We start from the raw sequence: 17,256 nt of genomic DNA, 5'->3' as shown, positions 1-17,256 counted from the left end.
GACCAAAACAAGACCACATATTAAAATATTATTATATTATATTATATATGAATAGTAATTTGATCTCACTTTCTCTTACAAATTTTCAAGTCAACCTGTCTCATAGATTAGAAACAACAAATCAATAAAAGAATCCAAAGAGGTATTTATTTTGCTAAATTTTCTTATTCTATGCTAAACAATTAATCTTTATTCTTTTGCTACCTCAAGTTGATTGGCATGATTTACATAATATTTTCTAGTGTAATGGGAAAAGTGAATGAGAATATGAAGAAAAAAATCACACTCGCTTTTGTTTCAAATGTAAATCACCTTCTGTTATTTTCTTTTTTATTGTGAAGATTTTTTTTTATCATATTGCAAAGTGGAGTTTTTTTTATGTCGCATATCAATGAGAAATTCATATTATAAAAATGATTTTTTCATTCATTTTTTCACGAACTAGCTCACTGAAAAAATTGAAAAACAAATTCTCACTAAATACTAGGAAGGATCCTAATTTTTGTGTGAAAACACTACTATGTTTTCTTTTCGCGTTGATTCAATCAAAATATTTGTGGGAATAGTCGGTGAACATTTTTCAGTGGAAAATTTCAATGTGGAAATAGAGACTTTTTAGTAGTGTATCTATTTTAATTTGTTTGTCTGATTTTGATTTGATACAGAGTTTAAGAAAATAAAGAGACTTTTGAATCTTATGATTTTAAAATAAAAATGTGTAAAATGTACCAAAAGTGCCTTTTAATTTTTTGATAGGAAATATGTCACGTGAAAATAGAATTAAAAAGTTACTCCGTCCATTCAATAAGAAAATTTTTGAGGCAATATACACTCATTAAGAAAAATATTTAAGAACATAATTTAAGCTATATTTTTCAATATTGTCCTTTTGTTTATTCCCAAGTTATTCTTTTAAAAAGTAAAGATAGTCATTACTCAAAGGGTCTGAAAAAATTTATAACTTATTTAAGGGGAAGAAAATATGAAAAAAAATTATTAACATTTATCATGAACTTTAAACATTTCAATTATTTTGGATAATGAAAAGAGGCTAAAAAATTCATTTAATAGAGGGAGCACCAAATCATTGATTTTATTAAAAGAAAAAAAAGAGGTTCAATATTTACAAGGATATATGCCCAAAAGTGGCCCAACTCGAAAAAAGAAGAAATAGGAAACAAATAAATCAAAAGAAAAAAAATCAGAAAAATAAAGGTCACAAAGCTCTGGACCATTTCCAAAAAATCAAACCTTGGCTGACTCCAAGCCAAATAAAGGGAGTACTAGAAAATGAAAGTACATTCTTTTTTAAAAAATTGATTAATAAAAAGGTAAGACAAACAAATTAAAAAATAGAAAAATTGTGTTTTTCATTAAATTAAAAGAAGAAAGTATGTGTTTTTCACTAAATTAATAAGTGTATTCCTTCATGATCTTTTTCTTTTTAACAGATCAAATTCGTTTCTTTTTCTACACGAGAAGACATGTTTGATAATGTCAGTAACACGAAAATTGAAATTAATTTCCCTTGCTTTGTCTTTTCTTTTCAAAGCCGTGAATTGCTTTGGATTAATAATAATAGTCATGGTATCTATGAATTGAAATTAAAAAGAATGTGTCTTTTGTAGGAATTATCGTTCAAGAAAGAGGGATGACACACTCCATCGAAATGACTTCAATAGATGACCAAATTTCACTACTTCTTCAAACCGAAAAAGATGAGGTCTCTCAAATTCATTTTAATCATGTATAGATAGTATTCTTTTTCTGCTGAAAAGGGTTTGAATGAATCCCTCAATAGGCGGGCTCTGCCCCTGAATTGAAGTATATAAGAAATTATTTATCTATTGGCAATATTGACGAATAATACGTTTATCGTTTTGGTTGGCTTGCAAAAAATGACCCCTGAATCATTTAGAAAGACAAAATGTAATGCAGCAAATATTAAAGGGCAAACCACATAAATCCCACTAGTTTAGGTCTTAATTATTAAGATTCTCAATAGTTTCAAATATTACTTCATGTACCATATTTTATGCTTAGGATACATGAGTCTGAATCCATGAGATACATGCAGTATCTGTCGAATCTTAAAATTGAGATACAAAAATTATTTATTTAAATTAATTGGTTGGAACTGATTTCCTTAATTAGAGCAGTAATTGAGGATTTTCAAAATACATAGATAATTAATTTCATTTTATTATTCTTTGAAATAGTAAATTCATTAATATTGTTAATATAAGATAAAAACATGTATATCTTGGTAATGCAATTTGATTAATTTCAAATTATTACTCTTAAAATAATAAATCATTAATTTGATGTATCTATATCAATATATGATGTATCCAACAAACTAAACACTTAGATACATGAGTGTCCTGCAAGTACATTCACATGTATCATAGAAGTATCTAGCATTAATTTCATGTATTTGTTATAGGTATCTAGTATTAATTTTATGTATCTATTTATATATATGTAATATTAATTTTATGTATCTATTTTTATGTATATAATATTAATTTCATGTATCTTTTATATGTATCTAGTACTAATTTGATGTATCAAGTATCAATTGCACATGTTATATCCAAAAACATGTATCTCGAATACATAGTAAGCATATACATCTAATTTTGTGTATCTAAATATGGAATATACAAAAAGAAGAAGCATATACATCTAATTATGTGTATTTAAATTTCATACGTTATATCCAAAAACATGTATCTCGAATACATAATAAGCATATACATTTAATTATATGTATCTAAATATGAAATGTAGTTGAATCACATGAATTTAGGAACAAATCACGACTGTAGAGTATCTGTCGTATCATTAATATCATCGTGTTGTTAAAAATCATGTATCCGAAATTTAATGGTGGATACATATACATGGTCAGACTCCACATTACTAAAAATACAACTCAGATCTTAATTAAGATTACTACTTATTGGATACACATGTTTCAAGGGCTATATCAAAGTAATATTGGTACTACCAAATCCATGTCACGGTAACCAAATAAAGCCTTAGAAGAACACCAGCAAACAAAAACTCTCTACAATACTCCCTTTGATCCTTTTGCATTGTGGCATAGCATAATCAAAACTAAGATCCATTTCTTTCGGAGACAAACAATCAAGACCCACTCTGAATTAAAGTTTTCTCAGTAGCAGTTACTTTGTTTTGATCTAGTTATAAATGAACAATACAGAATAATATTTGGGTTCAGGAGAATTTGTCGGCCATGATGATGATATCTTGAGAAGAAGAGAGTAGATTAGCTATTGTTGGAATGAAATTGTACTATGAAATTCCTGAATCATAAAGGAGGAGACATAATTGAGTGATAAATATGGGAGGGGAGAATTAAGAGATAGTGGTTGATTTGGAGTGAAAGAGTTAATTAAGCAGATAATTAATCAATCCTAATTTTAAGGTATGTGGATATCTAATAATCTAATTGTATCTTCAAATAATATATTAATATATGGTATAAAATATTAAAAGTGATAATATATGTAATTGTTTGAAAGTAAAGATAATATTAGTATATATAGTAGTGATGTATGTCTAATAAGGTAGTTTATCCAATATTAAACATTTACTTCATGCAGTACACATATTTTCATGCTATGGGATTCCCAAGAAAAAGTCAAAAGATGACATAAGGTGGCATAAGGTCATGCCAAATGCAACAGAGCTTTTCGAAGCTGGAGTTAGCTTTGAAAAAGGTCAAAAATATTAATGGTAACAAAATAGTATGACAAGTTTATTTGATATAAAGTTTGAGAATGGATTGATGAAAATCCCGTGTTTTCCGATCGCTGATGAGACGGAAACCCTCCTGCGAAATCTCATTGCTTATGAGCAACAATCATTTGATGTACAACCTAAATATTTCAGTGATTATGCAACTTTCATGGATCATCTTATTGACTCAGACAAAGATGTGAATTTTCTTCGTCAGAAAGGACTCATAGTGAACTGGATAGGAGACGACACAAAAGTGGCTAACTTCTTCAACAAAATCGGAAATGGGGTCACTCCGTCTTCCGACTTCTATTACAAAGAAGAATGCTTAAAAGCAGCTGAACATTGTGAAAAACCATGGAACAAAATGAAGGCAAGTTTGATGCATAATTATTTTAGTAGTCCTTGGGTAGGAGCTTCAACTGTGGCAGCCATTATACTCCTCCTACTCACAACTCTACAGACTATTCTAGCTTTCACATGTAATATAATTTTTATCTCAATTGTAGTGTTTCCTCACAACTTCATGTATGGAATTTACATGTGTGTTGATGAGCTTATGAGTTTTGCATTAATTCTATTTTGTATTGGATTTTATAGTTGAATGTTAATTAGTTTATTTCAAGTGTGTGTATATATTTATATATAAAATGAACCGATAAATTTAATATATATTGATCGCAACGCAGGCATCTCAAGATATACAACTATTACATAAGACTCTTTATAACTTATGAGTGATATCATTTATTCATTCTATGCTAAGTGCTTTTCCAATGGCGAAATTGAATTGACCAATTTCTGAATTACAACAACAATAGCATACTTAGTGTGATTCTATTTATAGGTTTGAGAAGGTTGAGTGTACGCAGACCTTATCCTACCTTGTATAAGGTAGGGTGACTGTTTTTAATAAATATTCTGAATTGAAAAAGTTAATATCTTTGACAAAGAGATTTTGAGGCTTGGTTGTTCAATGGCAAGCTGATTGGCTTCTGGGATGATTTTTGGGCTCCCAATCCACGCTCCAATTGGGGCTGGGCATGAAGGGAGTGTTAGAGTAGTAAAAGTCTTATATTGGTTGGGGAATCGAATGTTGATTTGTTTATATGGATTTGGACAATCCTCCCCTTAAAAGCTAGCTTTTGATGTTAAGTTAGACGCAAATGTCACATCTTTACGATTACATTCTATATAAAGGGAAAGAATATTTATATTGGCTTCCAAAAAACTTGTATATATGGATCTGTTTATATGAATTTGGACAATCCTCCCCTATATATTGGCTTCCAAAAACTTGTATATACTTCTTTGATGGCATTTTCCTTTTTTTTTAGAAAATTAGAGTTGAAATAAAAATAGAGCAGAGGGGTACCTTATAGTGGATTCTAAGCAACTTTCCAGTTAAAGATAAGAGGTTTATTGATCTCTCACTGTAATAATATTTTTCCTAAAAAAATTCCAAACATCTCAGCCTCTGCTTTCTTTTTTTTTTTTTTTTTTTTTTGCTTTTTCAGTCCATTAATTAATTTAGGGAAAAAGGACAAATATGTCCCCAACTATCGTAAATGGTACACGTATACCCTTCGTTATACTATTAGGACAGCATTATTCTTACCGTGCAAATTATGGAGCGTCTATACCCTTTATACTAACAGACATCAACCAACCCGATATTTAATAAATTTCGACCCAAAAATTAAAAAACCCACCCGATTAATTAAAAATCCACCCAAATAAAAAATATCCACACTCAAATTACAAAGAGATTTCAATGTAATTCCCGGTTGTCTTCTCATACTTGAACCTAGCTCTTTGCCGGAAAATAATTCCAACAGCACAACCCAAATGCCTACACGCTGACTTCCATGTCGCTATTGCTGGCAGTTGAAAACTACATCCATATGTAACCTTTCGCAACTTTAAACTCGCGAAACCTAGTTGTTGATCCCCTGCAATCCGACTTTGAATAATTTGATGACTCCTCATAGATCTCAGAACAAAAGATGGTATCTTGAACCATCAAGAATGAATTTCACAATGTCCCAACATGAATCGGCAACACAAATAAAGAACAAATCAAAGAAGAGAAACAAATTAAACAACCCAAAAAGCCTGAAAATGAAGAAAAATAATTCATTTTTCCAGAATATTTACTTTTAATGATGTGTAAATTGAAGCTATCAATGGAAGCTTACAAAGAAACAACTTATGGTTCTCAGATGGGAATTCTCAAATGGTTTACCATAGAGAACACAAGTTCTCATATGGTTCACCAGAGAGAATAGAGAGAGAAAAAATCAATAGATCTTAAATGGGTTACCAAAGAAAACACAAGTTAAACCATCCAAATAAGAGATTCATAAAGAACAACTGAAAATACAGCGAAGACTGAAACTAAATCTATGGAACACAGGAACAAACGCCTATTACAACCACCAAGATTGTCATGTTCTTTACCGGCGACGATGGGTATGTGCATGCCTACCATGATTGACTAGAAATTAGTGAATGTAATCGCTTATAATGTGCTAACAAGTTGGAGCAGATTAGGACGGCGACGTCTAAGCTCCAACCGGAGAACTATTGCTGGACCGAAAAAAATTAATTTGTGGAAGAATTGAGGGTTTAAGTTATATGGGTCACGGGTGGGTTAGATTATGTGTAGATGGGTGGGTTTTATTAATTTGTGGGTAAAAATTAAATTGATTTTGGATAGACCGTTTAGATAATGACACATGGCCCTCCGTTTGTTATAAGGGTAAATACAAACCAAAAGATTGACGGCAAGGGTATGAATAACCTTAAAGTATAACAGAGGGTATTGACATACCATTTATGATTATAATTCGAAGGTATATTTATCCTTTTTCCCATTAATTTATGTCAGAGTTCAAATTCCAGCAAAAAAAAATAAACCAAAGTTGGGGGTGTTTTCCTATCCGCTTATGTTATGGCAGACAAAAATATTCAATACCTGTGTTGATTTAAGATAGCAGTAATGACAGAGCCACATAGATCGAATGGTAATTAGTTAAACCTCTTTGTTAAAAAATGATGTTATGTAATGTGTATATAGAAAAATCATGATTAAATAAATATATTGATAAAAAAAGTTACTTGACTATTTCTGGCTTTGATATTGTCTATTGCCATAGCAAGTACTTAGTGGAGTTGTTAAAGTACTGTAAGTTGACCTAGACACCACTGTTAGCATAATAAGATATTGTATCTTTCTCAATTTGCTGGAAAGGTTTTGAATTTCTTTCTTTTGGCTGTTTGTGTGCACATGTGGTGTTTTCAACTTTTGAATTGGCAAATTTGCTTTGTGATCAGGGGCGGACCCACTACACTCTTTCGTCGGATTTTTAAATTTATAAATCAAATCAAACCAATTAAACTTAGATTTTACAACCTCAAGGTTTTTCGAGTTTTTTCAGATTTTTCTGGTAAAGTATTCATACATAACATATTATTTACTTGTATTTCAAATATATCTTTAGTCCTGCGAAAATACAACTATCTAAGTGTTTCTTAAGAAAATAACACAAAATTTGATATGATTAATGACACTAAGATATCCAACAAAAAGTAATAATAATGAAATTGCGTAAAACAAATATTGCAAATTAATAAGTTATAATGAAAATAATCATAATTTCAAAGTACTAAATTATGCTAAAATATGTTTAATAAGTATTAGTTACATGACTAAATATTAAAGGAAATTAAAATTAGATTATGTATTTTAATTGTCTAAACCAATGTAAAACTAAAGAACAATTATTCAATATTATTATCATTCTTAGTGTTGAATTGATTTTCTTTTTGAGAAAATATATAATTACCCCATCAAACTTATACCTGTTTTTCAAGTAGACACTTAAACTTTGCGAGATTTCTATTACCCCACGGAACCATTTTCAATCATTATAAATACACCATTTTAACCCTTTTTCATAGAGGTTGTGCTATCACGTTTGAGAAGAGCGTGAATGACTAAAATTCGGCTCCAAACCAATGCAAAAATGACGCGTGGCATTGCCAATTTGAACCCTCAATTATTGCATCTTCTTTGTTTAAGGAATAGAGCAGCAAAGTTGAAGAACTTTCAAAACCTGAGCAAAAAGGCTTTAGCGGAGTTGAAATAGTTGTTAAGGTGCTCTCATGGCTCCACTGCCACCCCCATCAGCCAAGGACGAGGAGAAGAAATCAGATACTGGTGTTTGTCTCAGAGGAAATCAGCTCGTCGTCGATGAAATTCTTCTCCGGTGACGAACCAAAAAGACGATTTTTTGATGGACTTAGACTTTGTTATTCAGTTACAATTGAGTCTCTCAACAAAAATCCAATCTGAAACAACAAAAAAAAGCTACCCATAATTTAAATAGCAGAATTTGATGAATTTACAACTTAGATGTCAGAATTTCTAATGATATAAATAAAATTGAAGCCATTAGAGAGTGACCATTTTTTGCAGTATATGATTAGATATAATATTAAGCTTTTTGAATCAACATCCATGAGCAATTGATAATCCAAAAATAGATACAAAATGTGTTGAATACACTTTTCAAATCAACACTCATGACCAATTGATAATCCAAACATCAACTTTATTCATTGATTTTCTATAATTTGCAATTGATTGTTTCTTGTTCATGGTGAAATTCGTAAAAGAAGAAAACGTTTCACACTAGTTTGAGTGAAAAGAAGGAGAGAGGGGAGAGTGAAATGGGTGGTCCGATTAGATTTGAGGGTTACTATGTGAATGGTTCGGGTATTACCCGATTCTTTATTAATGGATAGCAATAAAATAAAATAATATTATTTTATTTGAGAGTGAACACACGCGCAAGGTTTGAGATTAACATTGTTGTCAAAATGATATATTTATAATAGTTGAAAATGATTTCGTGGGGTGATAGGACTCTCGCAAACTTTAAGTGTCTACTTGAAAAATAGGTATGAGTTTAATTGGGGTAATTATGTATTTTCTCTTTCTTTTTTTTCTTAGTATTAATTTGGTTTTGATTTAAGCTTTATTATAATTATCAACATCTATGAATTATAATCTTTATTGGACCATTCAGAATTTTAAGTCTCAAACTTGAAATAATATATTAAAAGATAAAAAGTATGAAAAAGTATAAGAAATATTTAAAAATTATATCAAAGTAAATATTTTATGTATAAAATAAAATCTTAAAATTATATATATGATGTCGAGTTGGTTTGGTCTCGGATTGATTTTTTTTAGTTAAAACCAAACCAATCCAAATATAATCGGGTTTTTTTTCAATACCAAACTAAGTCAAACGAAATCACTAGTCAAACTTCTTTTTCTAATTTAATTCAATTTACGTTTTGATTCGATTTTATACGCTCTTAATAACAATAACTTAATACCCTGTTCCCTCTGTTTTAAAAAATTGATGATCTACCCTGTTCCCCCACTTTTACTATCCTTGTATTTGATAGAGACAGGTTGGACACTATTCCTCAGACTAATTTCCTTTTGTAATGACTCTTAATTATAATTATTAAATAAAAAAAAGTTTTACCAAAAAAAAAAATCTTGTCAAAACTAGTAAGGGAAATTAATTTTTCCTAACCATTATATCTTCTTTGGTTTCTTCTTAGGAGAAATGACTTGGAAAACTTTTGTATTTAGCTCGGATTTTCAACTGAATCCTTTTATTTAAGATTTATCAAATACTTACATTCAATGAAATATAATATTTTAAATTATTTTTTCATTCAATTAGTGTGTAAGACAACTAACTACAGGTGGAATTCCACATTATCTTTTTAAGGATAAATTACTTATATACACAACTTTACTTACTTTATTCTCCATTTTCCCTACCTTTTTGAAATATTTCATAAATTCCTTATTTCTGCCAATTCTTAAAACTTTCAGATACATAAGATCCATCAGCCAAAACTCACGTTTACTACTCTCCTTTTCACTCCTCTTTTCTCTCCCTAAATTCACTCCACATTCTTTGCAGTTACAATTTTCAAATTAATTTGATTTTCAAAAGGATTCTCTCTCTCAAGCCAATCAATTTCAAACATATGAATAGGTAGGGTTTTGTCTTCTCCATTGTTGTCTTCTTCCATTTTTTTTCCAGATTTTTTTCCTAATACATATGGGACAGGCCCCTTCACTTAGTATTGGGGTTACTCAACTAAATTCTTCTAATACTAATATGAGATCTTGGGATCTATCTCGTCCTCCTCCAATATGTCGGTGTTGGTAGACTTGCTATGACAATGTATTGGCAAGGTTTCTATTGTGCATCTAACGGACTACCACAAATGCAGCAACAATCTGATACATTATCGACATGTTGAGAAGGAGAAGGAGAAGCAGATCAGATTGTTGGGTTTTTTTCGACTTTTTCTTATTCATCTTTTTTTGATTATATATGGATTCAGATTTTTAATGTATCTAGTTATTTTTATTTTCTTAAATTAATGTATAATGCTTTCTTTTCAACATTATGATACATTACAACTTTATCATGCTCAATATATCGTGTAAAAATTGTATAATCTACCATGTATCAATTGTTGTTATGTATCTGTAGTGTTTAAATTTTGTTTAGACTTATTTAAATTAGAAGATTATGTGCATGTACACATTACTCAATAAATACACTTGATACATAAATTCTATTATTCTATAGATCGATAAAGCATCGTGTATCAAATTAATTGATAAGATGTAATTTAAGGTCTTACACTATGGGATTTATGTAAATTATACTAATTTTATTCATTATTTGAAGAGTCGTCGTAATTTTCTGAAATCATTGATACAAAAATAATGTTCATTGTTGTATCATTCAAAACCTGCACTATTAGAGTGTGTATCAGATACACAAAATTTACTAAGATGTATCAAATACACACATAAGATACATTGCAAGTTACTAATTTAACTGTAATCCATTATTTGTATCATGTGTAAGTGTTAGACAATTTTTGTATCATGTTCAACTAGTGAGCATTTAGTATCAAATATAAATATCTGTCAAATTTTATAGATCATTAATTTGTATTGAGCATTAGTTACTCTTTTTTATCATTATGTATCAACTAAACATTAAGATACTTTGTAGTTACAATTATGTATCATATGATTAACTTGACATGTTTCTCATGATGATTTACTTCTTGTAGCTGATTTTGCTGAGTTCCTTAGTAACGAAATCAGCATCCCATCAAATGGTTTCCCAGCTGATTATCTTCGCGCAAGATATGAAGCATTATTATGGAGATACGGTACTGAAAAGGCTAAGTCATACTATTTTAGCGATAAAGATGATCCTCCAAAGCTCAAGGGTCTCTTTACTCCACCGCAACAGGATGATTTGGTTAATGTCGAATAGTGATTACGTATCAATGAATAGACACCCTTTGATGCTTTGTTTCTTTTTTTTTTTTGTTTTGTTTAAGACAATCTTACTTAAGTTTTAGAGTGTTACTATAAAAATTATTTCATATTATGTCTGAATTTGAATATATTTGTTCTTAATTATATCATATAAATTCTTATATTTTGTATTTTAATTATTGTGATCTTGATACACAACACATCATATGATACTTAAAACATTCACATTATATAATTAGATGTCATAAAGATAAGTATCAGATTCATAACTCTTTTGATTCAAATGTCATTATAAAGTACTCATTAGTTATGACATAATGTATATGATACAATAGATATGAGTCACAACAATGTATATATAGTAAACACTTATGTATCATATACACACTCTTTATTAGAATGTGATACATTCAAATTTGATTTTTTTAAACACAACATGTCACAAATTATTTATCAGATACACCATTGACACATAAAGATGAAAAAAAAAATATTATCATCCACATTTTTTATTATTACAAGTACTTTATACATCTTAATTGATACATTATTAGTATTGTCTATCAGATACACAGTATTAACCTGATACATTTTATACAAATCAGTCATATACATATCTTCGTTATATAAATGTATCTGATACAACTCAATTGTTAATCCCTTTGTTACATGTATCACATACAATCAGATACAAAATAATGATCACATCATAATTCACGAAATTACTATACACACTCTTTGTTTACTACTAATGTATCATGACTTACATATCCATATCAAGAGTTTTAGTATTTTTCCTGAACTTTCGACACACATAATTTCTCCAGATCTTAGTTCCATATCATTCCTAATAATCAATGGAGAAGAATTACCTTATACCATGTATCGGATTTCAATTTTTTTTCTTAATGCATCAATATTCAATTCTGCCGCAATGGCTGAAATTACGTTGATGAATGAAATGTTTTCACCAACGACGATTCCTTCACTTTTGTATCATTCATAACTAACCTCGTTATTCCCAGATTCCTGAATGCCTCAGCAAAATCGAAATATTCATTATGTATTTTATGAAATTATCAGCTACTGAATGAACTACTACTACAAGAATCATCATATAATACTTGTAATCTTGTTTTCACAGTGCTAAGTGACATTGTCACTAATGCAGACACTCCATTAGCCATAGCTGCAGTCAACCCTTGAACTGCAAATATTGCCTTCTCATCTGGCCTATAATCGCCTTCGCTGTCTTTATTGAAGAAAAAATAAAACTAATCTTGATATTAATCCATTTTCGCTATTAAAATTAGTTAAACGAAGAACATGGAGAAGAGATTTGAATTTTCAATTTTCAATTGTTTTGGATCTGGTATTCTCTGTCAGTGGATAATTGATAATAATGTGAAACTGAAAAGCGTCAATTATAGGATTTGATTTTGATTTTCAAATTTCTCCCCTTATTACGCTTAACAGATGGTAGTTGATGTATCTACAATAATGTATCCGCCCAATTAGTTATGTATCCGGATGACCTTAAAAACATGGGATTTATGTAATTAGAAAAAGAGTAGGGATATGAGGTAATTTCACTCTTACACTATGTGAATCTTAAAAATTATACTATTTTTAATAGCACATCAAAAATTAAATGTTAATAAGTAAATAGGCATGATACATAATTATGTCTTTTAACTTCACTTCAGTTGATATCTTTGCCCTCCAATTTTGAGTATGCACACACAAGTAGTCTCTTAAACTTATATGCACAAATAAATACATTCATCCTATGTGGTGTCCTAATGACAATTTTGTGTCATATGTGGCATCCTACATGTTTTGGTGTCTTCTTCAAATTTCATGCACTAAAACTAATCAACACTATTTTAATATCATTATATCAACTTATCAAATTCAACGTAACACTATTTCAATATCATTATATAACCATTTCAAATTTTTGAGTCATGTTTTATTATTCCTTCTTTGCGTTATATATTTTTCATTGAAAATTTACGTAAAACTTCTTTATGAAGTTTGACTTTAGATTCCCCAAATTTGTTGAGATGACCTTGCACGTAGGATGTGTATGTCTATTTGTGTAACTTTATACAAATTTAAGCGTTTATAGGTGCACACTCAAATAGAGGCCAAGTTAAAAGACATATTTATATATTATGTTATAAATAATGATTGACTTGTTGAGTCAGCAGACTTCTCCTTATCTTTCCATAAGTGGTCAACAATATTTTGTGTTGAAAGACCAAAGCAAGACCACATATTAAATGTTATTATATTATATTATATATGAATATTTTATCACATTTTCTCTTATAAATTTACAGGTGACCTGTCTCATAGAAACAACAGACCAAAAAAATAAATAATAGAAACAGCCAAACCAAAAAGAGGTATTTCTTTTTCTAGATTTCTCTTGTTCTATGCTAAACAATTACTCTTTATTAATTCTTTTGCTACGTAATATTTTCTAGTGTAAAGGGAAAAGTGAATGAGAATATGAAAAAACAAATTGCTTCTGTTATTTATTTGTGAAGAAAAACATTTTATTACTCTTCACCCAAACAACTTACATGCTTCAAAGAGTGTTACGACATCTCTACAATTCTCACTATTAGAAGTAGGAGTGGGTTTTATATTGTGAATTAATGAGAAAATTATGTTTTAAAACATGTTTTTTTACTCATTAATTTTCTAGGAACTAGGTGTTCACTGAAAAATACATGGTATAAAACAGATACAAAATTTAAGAAAATAAAGAATCTTTTTTTTTTGTAAAGCTTCCTATTTTTTTACAAGACATAGTGGGGTTCTTTTTATAAAGTAACACGAGAGTTGATATATAGTAGTAATATAATTTCCCTTTTATTGCTTTGCCCTTTTCTTTTCAAATCAAATTCTGCAATTAATATATTGCTTTGGATTAATAGTAAAATGAGTTGACACTAAAAAAAATAATATGTCTTTTGTAGGAATTAGAGTTGAAGAAAGTGGGATGACACACTCCATTGAGATTACCTCAATAGATAACCATATTTCATTGGTTCTTCACACTGAAAAAGATGAGGTATTTTTTTTCATTAACCCACTTTAATTATGTGCAATTTAAGGCATAATACATAAAATGTGTCATTTAACTTGGCTTCAACTTGCATCTATGCCCTCCAACTCTGGATATGCACAAGTAGACACTTAAACTTGTATAAAATTGAACAAGTAAATAAATGCATCCTACGTGGCATCCTATGTGCATTATGTCACGTAGGACATGTGTGTTTGCTTGTTCAATTTTATACAAGTTTAAGTGCATAAAGTTGAAGGGCATTGATGACAACTCAGGCCAAGTTAAAAGGCATTTTTGTGTTTATGCCTTAAATATAAAGATCCTAAGACCTAAAGTAAGCATACTTATACGATTAAATATGTGTGAACAAAATATTTACAATATTCATCTTTTGAATGTGTTGAACTTTAACAATTTTAATATTCAATTAAATATAATATTACTAGTCTTGTAATTAACTATTTTACTAAAGCAAAACTATATAAATAGACACTCAAATTTGATCTCAACTATATTGACACTTCAACTTACCAAAACACATTCTCTTACCCATTGAATTTATTACTTTATGCTTTTTCGTCTGAAATTCAGATCTAGACACCTCAACTCAACAAAGATGTGAGATGTTATTCCAACCCATTTTTAGCTTTTAAGAAAATCATAAAAATTCCATTTGTACCATTATAATCTACTTCTATTTCATTCCTATTTATACCCCTCTCTCATCCTTTTCCATTTTTAGTCCTTTCTATACCCCCACCATCACAAATGTTACTCGTATTGCAAAGAACTATGACTCTTATCCATTTCAGATCAAAGAAGAGAGGAAAGTGGATCATTTAATCGACATAAAGGACACAAATGGGCAAGATCCATTAGGGTCACAAACAAAGAAATCTACAAATTAAATCTTTGATGAAATGTTTGTGGATTTAGACAATTCGTCTATTAAATCTTGTACCATATTCAAAGTAATCGTAGGGCTACGTGAGTCAAATCCAGATGCTCATACACCAAAGATGATCTCTATTGGTCCTTACCATAAAAAAAATCATCAACTTCATCCAATAAAAAAGTACAAATTATTGTACCTACGACGGTTTCTTCAACGAAAAGAGGGGCTTGATGTGGAAAGTTGCATTAGTGAATTGGAGAAACGGAAGGAGGAAGTACTAAAGTGTTACAATGATATAGAAGACCTCGATATTGATAATAGTCATGAATTTTGTCAAATGTTGTTTCTTGATGGTTGTTTTGTGGTTGAGTTTATTCGAGAGCATGGTAGAATGGGTCTAAAAGGAGAAGAAAAGATTATAAATATTAATGATAGTTACTTATTTCGAGACTTAATGTTACTAGAAAACCAACTTCCTTTCTTCGTCCTCAACCAACTTCATCACATGACAAAGCAAGATGATGAATTGCCATTGGCAACTCTAATGGGTAATTCATTTACCTTTTTTGTTGCCTTGCCAAAAATGACCCCTGAATCCTTTAAAGAGACAAAATGTAATGCAAAAGATATCAAACATTTACTTCATTTAGTACACATATTTTCATGTCAAGGGAATCGCATGAAAAAGTCAACTGATGACATAATATAGCATAGGGTTATGCCAAATGCAACAGAGCTTTCTGAAGCTGGAGTTAGCTTTGCAAAAGTCAGTTATATTAATAAAAACAAAGACAATATTAGTGATATGACAAATTTATTTTATAGTATAAAGTTCGAGAAAGGATTGATGGAAATTCCTTGTTTTCGCGTTGAAGATGATACGGAAACCGTCCTGCGAAATCTCATTGCTTATGAGCAACAATCATTTGATGTACATTCTACATATTTTAGAAATTATGCAACTTTCATGGATTATCTTATCGACTCAAACAAAGATGTGAATTTGCTTCGCCGTAAAGGAATCATGGAAAACTAGATGGGAGAGGACAAAGATGTGGCTAGCCTCTTCCACAAAATCGGAAATGGAGTCTCTGTTTATTCGGACTTCTATCACAAAGAAGACTGATTAAAAGCAATACAACTGTGAAAAACCATGGAACAAAATGAAGGCAAATTTGAAGCACGATTATTTTAATAATCCTTGGGCAGGAGCTTCAACTGTGGCAGCCATCTTACTTTTCATACTCACAACTATACAGACTATACTAGCTTTCACAGGTCCCATTAAGTAAGTAGTAATTATCTCAATTCTAGTGTTTCCTCACAACTTCCATGTGTGGAATTTGCATGTGTGTTGTCAGTGTTGATGAGCTTATCAGTTTTCCATTAATTCTGTTTTGTATTGGAATTTATAGTTTGAATGTTAATTAGTTTATTTCAAGTATCTATATATAAAAAACAAATGAAGTGATAAATTTAATATATTATCAATCGTAATGCAGGCATCTCAAGATATACAACAATAAATTTTGAGAAAATGTTCTAAAACCCCTTCAATCTATACCTGAAATCTCAACTATCACCCCCTAAAGTATTAAAAATGGAATAAATGACTCCTTAAATAGTGAGTTGGCACTGAGAGTGCATTCACTCTCTCAAAGAGAGTGAGAAGCAAAAAACAGGGAAAAAATATTTTTATTATACTTTTGTTACAATTAAATAGTATTATATATTATTTATTTATTTATATAAGCAAAATTACACTGTTTTAATGGAGGATATTTCCCTTTCACTTTGGAGAACTAGAATCAGCAGTCCCAACCCTATCTTTGATGGATGATAAATTTTATTTGTTAGAGAAACTCATCGAACGAGCCGGCAATGACGAGGAAATAATCACGGGAAAAGATGAATTCGTCGACAAATTCGAAAATTCATACTTGAGCTTCGAAGCTCTTTAATAATGGTTGTCCATGAATTTGTATTGCGCCCCTCAGTCATCAATTTTTTTAGTTCAAATCAATTGATTTAGATTTTTTCAAACTCAAGAACTCAACAATGGAATTCTCATAAAGGATTCAATTTAGTCTCTACAAATTAGTAATT

At 29.9% G+C, this 17,256-nt stretch overlaps 1 protein-coding gene and 1 pseudogene across 1 annotated transcript; both read left to right on the top strand.

The window, feature by feature from the left end:
* Positions 1–3,778: 3,778 nt before the first annotated feature.
* Positions 3,779–6,056, top strand: LOC125856223 (putative UPF0481 protein At3g02645). Its single transcript, XM_049535762.1, has 2 exons — positions 3,779–4,141; positions 5,949–6,056. The coding sequence occupies exons 1-2, from the start codon at positions 3,779–3,781 to the stop codon at positions 6,054–6,056; spliced, it is 471 nt and encodes a 156-aa protein (XP_049391719.1).
* Positions 6,057–14,167: 8,111 nt separating this feature from the next.
* Positions 14,168–16,612, top strand: LOC125856754 (putative UPF0481 protein At3g02645; annotated as a pseudogene).
* Positions 16,613–17,256: the final 644 nt, after the last annotated feature.

This window comes from Solanum stenotomum, chromosome 2, assembly GCF_019186545.1.
Source record: "Solanum stenotomum isolate F172 chromosome 2, ASM1918654v1, whole genome shotgun sequence".
NCBI classification, from domain to species: Eukaryota; Viridiplantae; Streptophyta; class Magnoliopsida; order Solanales; family Solanaceae; genus Solanum; species Solanum stenotomum.
Note: the sequence above shows the minus strand (reverse complement) of the source record. Positions and strands in the feature narration are given on the sequence as shown.